This window comes from Panicum hallii, chromosome 2 (genome assembly GCF_002211085.1).
Source record: "Panicum hallii strain FIL2 chromosome 2, PHallii_v3.1, whole genome shotgun sequence".
NCBI lineage: Eukaryota > Viridiplantae > Streptophyta > Magnoliopsida > Poales > Poaceae > Panicum > Panicum hallii.
Window position 1 is genome coordinate 982,411 of NC_038043.1, and position 10,357 is coordinate 992,767.

The 10,357-nt window shown below is 45.3% G+C and overlaps 1 protein-coding gene across 1 annotated transcript; it reads left to right on the top strand.

Moving 5' to 3' along the window:
* The first annotated feature begins 1,554 nt into the window (after nt 1–1,554).
* On the top strand, nt 1,555–3,972 carry LOC112882817. The gene is made up of 2 exons (XM_025947966.1): nt 1,555–1,731; nt 1,834–3,972. The coding sequence occupies exon 2, from the start codon at nt 1,864–1,866 to the stop codon at nt 3,430–3,432; it is 1,569 nt and encodes a 522-aa protein (XP_025803751.1). The 5' UTR covers nt 1,555–1,731; nt 1,834–1,863; the 3' UTR covers nt 3,433–3,972.
* The last annotated feature ends 6,385 nt before the right edge of the window (nt 3,973–10,357 follow it).

Sequence of the window (10,357 nt, forward strand, 5' to 3'; positions counted from 1 at the left end):
AGTCCGGCTGCAAAGTTTGCTTATGAACTGGATGCAGCAAGAAAAGGAAGGGCACTTAGCAGCGCCAAAGCAGCACCTGAAATTCTAAAACATGTAACATAGATTCATAGGAGAAACAGGGAGTAATAGAAGAATATAATTGGAATGTTCTATGGAACAAGTCAAATGTTGGAGCTACTACTAAAAACTGCAGACAAAATAGGATTAAAGCTACAGCATCATGAGGGTGCTTAATGTGTGTTTCATATGGTGCTGTTCTGTTTCTCATAAGCAGGGTGTACATGGTTTTGCTTTCTTTTAGATAATAGAATAAAACAAATGTACATGATTTTGTTAATTACTACTACATATGTATATCGGCATTCCAAATTACTTCTTTTCGAAGTTGGGGCACGATATCAAAGATTCATTTCCGTTTATCCATGCGAAATTTGAGCATGTTGATAATGCACCGTGAGCTATTAAAATCAAGAGGACACACACTAACAGTCTCATGTTATTCCCAATTGCTTACTGGACTTCATCTCTGATCTACAAGTTCATCGATGGTGACCTTCAATTCGTATACTTCTGTGTTTTCTGCTTTGGACTGATCTGACACAAAAGTGCATGTACTCCAACATGCAAATCTGCGATTGGATTGTAGTACAAGCTTTCAGAAGGTCAAAAGGCAAAAGTGCATGTACTCCAACAATGCCTGGCAAACGAGCCGCTCGCTGGAGGCGTCGCCGGGGACGAAGGAAACGGCGACCAGGGTGCCGGGGCGAGCAGAGGGAGGAGGACGAGCTGCCGCGGCGCCGCCCATTCACGCGGCGCGAAGGCCCAGTCGAGGTACGCTCGATTTACTTCCCGTCAACCTGACGCAGCACTCCCTAATCCTACCGCGCCTCCTCTGCGCTGGGACTTAGCAGAGACCGAGAGAGACTCGAATTAGAGCAGAGTAGTTTCAGTCGATGATGCGATTAAAGAAGGAGATTGTGCGATCGACCTCATCCAGTCGATAGATGTGGCATCTATCCTTATTTTGGTTTAATGGCATTTATGATCTAGCAGTGTGTTTGCAATCTAGCATATGCAGGTATTGTAAGCCAATTAGGGTAACAGAGATGCAAAAGCAGCTAGAATGATCTTTCACAAAAAAAAAAGCTAGAATGATGGCGCAGCAGTAAATTAAACAGGGGAGCTATAACCGTCCATGTTCCATCAAACAAGCACTGCATATACAAAACTTTCTTGCAAATTACAAATTTAGAATACATGTTTGCTTCCTCCACAAGCATTTGCATTTCATAGGCCAAGGCTTCGCTGAATTCCTTCCTTGTTTGCGGGTCTTCAAGTTGTACATGGCTTTGTTGTCCTTTCTTTGCCAAATGTCAGTACGTCGCAACCACCCACCATTTGGTTTTTAGCACGGTTGTTCACTACTTTCTGCCTGTTGGGCAATTCTTTTAGCCAACGTTCAGACTCGCTATTATGTTTCAGTCAAGTCAAAGAAGCAGTTCTTTCAGTTAAAAGTTAAGATAATAAAAACAATCCTGCCTTGATCAACAATGTTCCATTGTACAGGCCAACTGCTCCCGCACCCCTCACGATCAGACCCATCTATATTAACGATCCATCTACCTCTTTGGCTCTCAACGTGTCGGACCACATTCTCTTCCAACTTTAACACCCTTTCTCTTCTCTATATAGAGGTTAGCTGTCCACAGTTTTCACCCAATTCGGTCAACGGTACGCCCTTCGAACCGCTAAGCTAAATCATCTTTGTTCATGATCCAAAGTTCACCATTTAAGCTCCCATGCATACTTTTATATATTACTTGTTCTGAGCAGGGACTGGATGCTACAGATGCTTGAATTCTGATGGCGGAATTGGTCAGTACCGCAATTGTCCAGGAGACAGTTAGTCAAATTCTATCTGGTATTGTTCAAAAATATGAGGAGAAAGAGGAATCAAATGTGAACAGAAACATGGAGAGGCTAGAGATGGCTCACATCAGGCTGGAGGCTGCTCTTGAGACATCTGAAAAGTGGCAGATCACTGATGCATCCTTATTGCGTTGGCGTAGGAAGCTGAAGCGTGCTGCTCAAGAGTGCGATGACACGCTGCACAAATGCAAGCAGAGAATCCTAGAAGATGAACAAATGGAACGGGAGGTAAAGAACTCCTCCCTTCCTAACCGTATTGTGCATGTTACAAAGTCATTTGTTTTCTCTGTTTTGAACTGGAGCAACAATAAGTTGAGCAGGTCCATAGCTCAAAGATATGAATGGTATGCAGATGGTGCTAGTGAGTTTCTGAGATTCATAGAGCTTGGTGGCACACCACGTCATCACATGCCCTTTAACTCCCTTGTCCAGAATCTTTTTGCAGGCAAGGAGCTACATCATAAAATTGTCCGGGGAGATAAGTATCCTTTGTGTCAATTGTGGTTGGGACCTACCCGTGCTTCAGAGCATGGAACAAATGCTTTCCTGATATTTATCCAGTATGATGGTACAAGAGACATTAATATCCACGTCAGTCTGACCGTACAGCTCTCGGAGAGTACAGACATAGTTGGGATCGCAGTTAAGTGCTTGCAGTTTTTTGCCCCTCATTTCAACTGTACATTTGAAAGTATCAGAAATGAAATTACTCAACTGCTTACTCAAGATTACTCATGGGCGCCATCTATTCATTCGTACCATAGAGAACATTGGGACAAACTCGTCAGCCTCGCGTCTCAATGGACTCGCCCAAACCCATTTTGTTGCAAACAGCATGGTCAGCATGATGTTCGACGTTTTAGTAACCAAGACATGTCAGGATTATCAGATGTTTTGCTAGAACCAGTAATTGAATTTAGTTTGCATTGTGAACGACTATCATTCTCTATTTGTAGCAAGCAGAAGGCCTCACTGTCCAAAGATATAATTTCTCTGGAAGATTATCCATATCTGAAAGCCGGGATCACCTTTGCGCCCCATGGCTCTTCAGAGGACATCCTGCCAGCAAATAGGAGTTCTGAAATAGCAGCAACAGTTCGCAAGGAGCAAGATTGCTTGCATACAGATGTTGCCTTGGAACAGCTGGAAGAGATTATACTACCAAAGGCAATAGATTATTTCCGCCAGAATGCCAAAGCGATGGTTTACCAAATAATTTGGAAGTCTAAACATGGCTTTGCACTCATTTATGTTGAGAAGCCATGCATTAGCCCAAGGAGATCAAGCATGAGAACACGGAGCACTTTTGGGGGAGCTGGGAAGAAAAAGCTATTGCATGGACAGGATGAAGAGGTTAGGAATTGGAAATGTGTGTCTCACTGGATTGACTTATTGGTTTCACTTGGAATGCCTGTCCGGCTGCAAAGGTTGCTCGTGAACTGGTGGCGGAAAGAAAAGGAATTTCAGTTGACAGGCACCGCAGCTACACCTATAAAATTATAAATCATGTAACTTTGATGGATAAGGGAAACAAGGGAGGAATAAAGTGCTCGAAATAGGATGCTAAAGGGGGAAAAAATCAAATATTAGAGTTAATATTAACAATCCAGGACAAAATCTGTTAGAAACATAGATATCCTCAGAGCTAGAATTTGGGTCGAACGCTCCAAATACAGGGACAAGAGGAGGCAAGCTATATCATGAAGGTGTTAAAGTAACATCCCAATACTTAAAAATTAGTGAAGTATATGGTCTGCTTTTTTCTTCAACACGCTAGAGAGATGTATGCCATTTCAATTTGTGTCTTGCATGTACGATGTTTGTTTGGTTCTCACCACTGAGTATACACTGGGAATTACTCGATTACATTGGAAATCAGAATGCAGTGTGCATTTGTAAGCCTAGACTTACAAGTGTAGGATCATGACTTGTTCTTATTTTCTATTTAAATTTCGAGTGTGTAGGTACTTTAGTACCACGGGTTATTATTCTCTGTATCTGACTATATTGGAAACTTTCATAAAGAAAGCCGAAGTTACTGAATTTGTCTGAATATGTTTCAGGCCAAGAACATGTATGCTCTTCTATACTAGAAGCTCAAGGTGAATCTATTAAAAAGTTCTCGACCTTTTTTTGTATTGGATGATTTCCCGGCAAGGGATTTCCCTGTAAGAAAAACATTTGCTAGGATAAATTTGACCAAGCGTTCACAACTTGACATGTTTCGAGTGTCAGACAAGATGAGCTCTGATGATGCATAGTAGACACGGGGAGATGTTCAAAGCTTTATTTTGTTTGGACATAAAAAAAGCTTTATTTTGTTTCACTCTCTGGTCTTCATCAGCCAGCCAACCACTCTCCATGTGGTTCCCACGAAACTACTGACCACGTAATATAATGCCCCTTGGGTAATTATATATATACCGATAACAAGTACTGAAATGCAGTCTCATGTTGCTGCTAGACTGTTAGAGTCAACAAAGAAATTGAGGCGACAAAAGTCCAAAAACAATACTTCTATAAGCCACGCGTTCTTTCCTTGCAAAGACCAATTCCTCCCCATGTCTCACTAATTTAACTCATATTATTGACTTGTCTTCTCTCTTTTTTTCCTCTCAAATCTTGGCCATCTTTAGCTTTGACAAAGTTGGACCTACTGAAAAGGACTCGAAGCAGAGCAATAGTAGAAGCAGTAGCTTCCCCCAAATATTATATGCACTGTACCCGTAAGCGATCAAATATAGTTGAACCGGTCCCTGTGGATGCTGTTCCAGGAAGAGCTACAGTTGAAGGAGATGCCGCTGAAAGTTCACCTGTTTCAATTGGAGCATTAGCAGCTTTTCTCATACCAAAGAAGGGAAACTACTTATTGTATTGATCACCTTTCTTTGACTCTTCCTTATTAAGTTGTTATATTAAGAATGGCATAAAAATTATTCTGGCAAACTACAAGTATTTGAGTGTTTTCTGCAAACTGAAAGAACATTGTATTCTGATGCAGTTTCTCGACCGGTACCTTGCTTAATTCCTTGTTCGCTGGTACATGTTCAAGTTCCATTATGTAATAGGAGGTGGTGAATTCCTCTTTTCCAGAATGTACAGCACATGCTACTAAGAAATTATTTTTTTCCTACCTTTTGTTAGGAATAAACCCAGCTCGTGTGGGTGCATGGCTGGCGGGTGGCTCGGCGACGTGCGTGTGTGCGCACGGACGGCGAGCCGGCGGCGCGTGCATGCGCGTAGTTGACGTGTACTTAGCGTGGACTAAGTAGGCGTAGGCAGTAGGGGCTGTTGTGATCCGTTGGAGGCAGCCGCGTCGTGCGCGTCGTTGTGCACGCGGCCGGAGCATGTGGATCAAGCGGCCGAGCAGGGGATCGTGCAGTTCGTGCTAGCAGCGAGCCCAGCTATAAATCGACGGTGTACTGCTTGTTTGTTTAGTAGACGAGATAATACACAAAAGAACAGCGTTTTTGCGCTATGCGTTTGGGCGCATATACTTGCCTTCTCCTGCTATTGTTCTTGAGCGTTTTAAGTGTGTGTGGGCACCTAGAATCCCAACAATTGGTACCAGAGTCTGGTTCCGTGTATGCCCATGATCCTGCGCTACTACCTCGAGCAAGAAACAATGGCGGTGGTTCCACACGGTGCTGCGGGAGGCACGATGTTCATGTCGTATCCGGTGCTGTCGCCGGTGGGGTACACGGCGTGGGCAATCAAGGTGGAGGCGATCCTCGACGCACAGAGCCTCTGGAAGGCCGTGTCTCCGTCGGGCGATGCCGCGGTGGACGCGCAAAAGAACAAGACGGCGCGGGCGCAACTTCTCCAAGCACTGCTGGAGGACATCCTCATGCAGGTGTCGACGAAGAAGACTGCAAAGGAGGTCTGGGAGAGCCTCAAGACAAGGTTTGTCGGCGCGGATCGAGTCAAGACGGTGCGCCTCGCCACGCTCAAGGGGGAGTTCTACAAGTTGTGCATGGTGGACGGCGACGCGCTGGACGACTACGCCGGGAAGATAAGTGGCATGGCCGCGAAGTTCGCCGGTCTCGAGCCCACGCTCGACGACGTCACCATGGTGAAGAAGCTGCTCGACACCGTGCCTGTATCCGGCGGTGGCTGGCATTGAGCTATTCAGCGACGTCGAGACGATGGCGTTCGAGGAGGCGCTTGGCAGGCTGAAGGCGTTCGACGAGCGTTCACGACGGCGTGCGCAGATCATCGGCGCGCAGGTGGCGAACAAGGTTCAGGCCAGCGGCGACAAGCTTCTGCTCGCGGATGCGGACAAGAAGGAACGGAAGAAGTCGACCATCGGCAAGTGCTTCAACTGCGGGATTCGGGGTCATTTTGCCCAGGATTGCCGCAAGCCCAAGAAGGAGGTCGTCATGGCGGCCACTGCGGACGTCGAGGAGGAGCAAACTCTATTGTGAAGGCTCGGCGTCGATAGCGCTGGGTTTAGGGGGAGATTGTTAGGAATAAACCCAGCTCGTGTGGGTGCATGGCTGTCGGGTGGCTCGGCGACGTGTGTGCGTGCGCACGGACGGAGAGCCGGCGGCGCGTGCATGCGCGTAGTTGACGTGTACGTAGCGTGGATTGAGTAGGCGTATGCAGTAGGGGCTGTTGTGATCCGTTGGAGGCAGCCGCGTTGTGCGCGTTAGTGCGCGTCGTTGTGCACGCGGCCGGAGCATGCGGATCAAGCGGCCGAGCAGGGGATCGTGCAGTTCGTGCTAACAGCGAGCCCAGCTATAAATCGACGGTGTACTGCTTGTTTGTTTAGTAGGCGAGATAATACACAAAAGAACAGCGTTTATGCGCTGTGCGTTTGGGCGCATATACTTGCCTTCTCCTGCTATTGTTCTTGAGCGTTTTGATTGCGTGTACGCACCCGGAGTCCCAACACCTTTAGCCTCAACAATGGCTAGTCAAGCCGATCCACTGTTCAAAGATTTGAGTGGTTTGTAGCTGGTACTGGCAAGTTCTAGAGATTTATACGTCATGGTGACACACCAAGCCATCACATGCCCTTTGACCCGCCTATCAAGCACCTTTTAACAGGCAACGGATTACTTCTGCTAGAATGCCGAAGCTTCAATGTACCAGATATTTTGGAACTTGGAAGTCTAGGTTGAGAATGCAAGCTTGAAGAGTCAAAGCAAATGAAGAATGATTTGGAAAGCGGTTGAAACTGGAGACCCTCACATCCTTGACTTATGATTGCTGAGTGGATTCAGGAAAAATAAAATCAATTGGCACCACCTCTGCCATGCCTGAAATTCTTGATCATGCATGTAACATCGATCAGTTGGAAAACTCAACTGTCAACAGATCAATCAGCGAAACAGAAACAGAGAAACAAAGGAATGGAGTACATATTTCGAGGAACATACAAAATTTGAGATTACTATGCATAACTGAGAACAGATCTGTCAATAGGTAGGATTTAGGTCCAATACTCCAAACAAAAGGACAAGAGAAGAAACTCTACAGCAGTTGCGAAGTTACATATTACTAACAAGAGAGGGCGATCAAATCTTCTAGATGTAGAAATGTGGGATCAGTCGATCATCCATCATATTTGTAATATAAACCATGCATATACAGATTATGTTCGCCACTTTATACCTGTTGGCAATTACAGACATGCTGACGGGCGCTCTCTCATGTTGCTGTTGAGTACCAAAAAAAACAATACTTCATTAATCAGATTCCTTGTCGAGACCAACTCCTCTGTACCCTAATACTAATTTTCACTTCTCTTTCCTCTCAAATCTTGGCCATCACCATCTTAGCAACTGTTAGCAATAGCAAATTTGGTGTCCCACCAACTGTTGGTCCAGGAAAGGTCGGACAAACAACATTTGTGTGCTGTCATTAAAGGTGGGTAACCACTTCTTTTGCATATTACCTTCTTAAGCAGTATGATAAAGTTATAATAACAACTCGGTTGGAGAATATCATAATTTCTGGAACAATACATGATCTTAACTTTTAAGTTTGGAAGCGCATACCCTGAAGAGCAACCGAAGCTGGCATCCAATCAATGGAAATATTTGTTTAGTACTTGCAGCGCATATGGTTAGAGCTCATCAAGCACTATGACCTGGAGATACACTATCATCCAAGGAAGGCTAATGTAGTTGCCGATGCCTTGAGTCACAAGGGCTATGTGAATGCAACAATGGCTAGCCGGATGCCTTCGGAATTGTATAAGGAGTCTGAGCAACTCAACCTTGGGTTCATTGCTCATACTGAAGAGATCATTGTAGAAGTGGAGCCGACTCTCGAACAGGAGATACAGAAGAAGGGTCAGCTTGATGATGCTAAGATTCAGGAGATAAAGGAGATGATAGAAGCAGGCAAGGCACCTGACTTCATTGAGGATGACCATAGAACTATGTGGTTTCGAAAGAGGATAAGTGTACCCGATGTGGATCACCTTCGTAAGAAAATTCTGCTGGAAGCTCATGACTCAGCTTATTCCATTCATCCTGGCAGTACCAAGATGTATCAGGACTTGAAGGAAAGATATTGGTAGTATGGCATGAAACGTGATGTTGCAGCTCATGTGGCACTGTGTGATGTGTGTCAGAGAGTCAAGGCAGAACACTAGAGACCAGCCGGTTTGTTATAGCCATTGAAGGTGCCAGAATGAAAATAGAAAGATATTGGTATGGATCTCATTATGGGATTGCCACACACACGAGATGGTTATGATTCGATATGGGTCATAGTGGATCGGTTAACCAAGGTAGCTCACTTCATTCCGGTGAAGACTACTTACATAGGGGCACGATTAGCAGAGCTATATATCTCCCAAATTGTGTGTTTGCATGGGGTACCTAAAAAGATAGTGTCGGACAAAGGTACTCAGTTCACGTCTCGATTTTGGCCGAAGTTGCATGAGTCAATGGACACGAAGTTAAATTTTAGCTCCTCTTATCATCCACAGACTGATGGGCAGACAGAAAGGACAAATCAGGTGTTAGAGGATATTTTTAGGGCTTGTGCCCTAAAATACGGAGGCAGTTGTGATAAGAGTTTGCTATTTGCAGAGTTCTCTTAAAAAACAGTTATCGAGCCAGTTTGAAGATGGCAAAGTTTGAGACATTGTATGGCAGGAAATGCAGAACTCCATTGTATTGGAGCAAGATAGGAGAAAGCCACTTGTTCAGGCCTGAGATCATTAAAGAGACCGAGCGATAGGTGCAGGTTGTCCGTGAGAATCTGAAAGTAGCTCAGTCAAGGAAGAAAAGTTACGCAGATACTCGACGATGGGAGTTGACTTTTGAACAAGGAGAGTTTGTGTATCTGAAAGTTTCACCTATCAGAGGTTTGCGTATATTCAAAGTCAAAGGGAAGTTGTCACCCCGTTACATTGGCCTGTTCAGGATCTTGCAAACGGAAAGGCGATGTAGCTTATCAATTAGAGCTACTTGCGCGACTATCAGATATGCACAACATGTTCCACATATCACAATTGAAAAGTGCTTGAGGGTATCAGAGGAACAGTTGCTACTGGAGGAGTTAAATGTGCAGGATGATTTGACTTACACAAAGTACCGGGTCCAAATTATGGATACATTGGAGACAATCATCCGGAGCAAGAGGATTCGGATGTGTAAGGTTCAATGAAGTCACCACACAGAGGATGAGGCTACTTGGGAATGAGAGGATGAGTTACAGGCAGATTTTCCCCGGCTCTTTGCTAGCCCAGCCGAATCTCGAGGACGAGATTCCTTTTAAGGGGGCTAGGTTTGTAACACCCTAAATTTTGAATTAGGAACCCTAAATGAATTTTGCTAGTTTTTTGCACAATCCATAAGGTTTTTATTAATTTCCTTTCGATTTAGAATATTTACCGTGAATTAACAATAAATTACTTAACCATAAAAAGAAATATAAAGAAATATAGGTCTTGTGCATTTTATGCCACATTGCATTATTTTATTACTTGTCTTTCATTTGAATTTAAATTTCAAATTCAAATTTAAAAGCATTTAAATGCATTCTTTTTCTCTCTCTTTCTCCTCTTGGCCCGGCCCGTATCCCCCCTCCCTTTTTCTTTTTCTCCCCCGCGGCGCAGCCGGCCCACCCTCTCTTTTCCCTCTCTCTTTCCCATCCCCTTTCTTTTCCCTTCGCGTCCCAGCCCAGCTAGCCGTTTCGCCCCCTTCCTTTCCCGGCCCAATAGCCCAACCTAGCGCCCCCTCCTTCCCCCCTCTCTCACCGCCAAGCGGGACCCGCCTGTTGGGCCCGTCCTCAAGCTCGAGCCACACACGGGTTCGACCCCAAGGCCGCGGTACGCCACCCCGAGTCACCCTGGGCCCGCATATCGAGGCCTCCCCCTCGGCACCTATTTAAGGCGCCGCCCCTGTGCCCTTGATCCCATCGAAGCCGTAGCCACCGCCCCTGGCCTCGCGAAACCCTAGCCCTAACA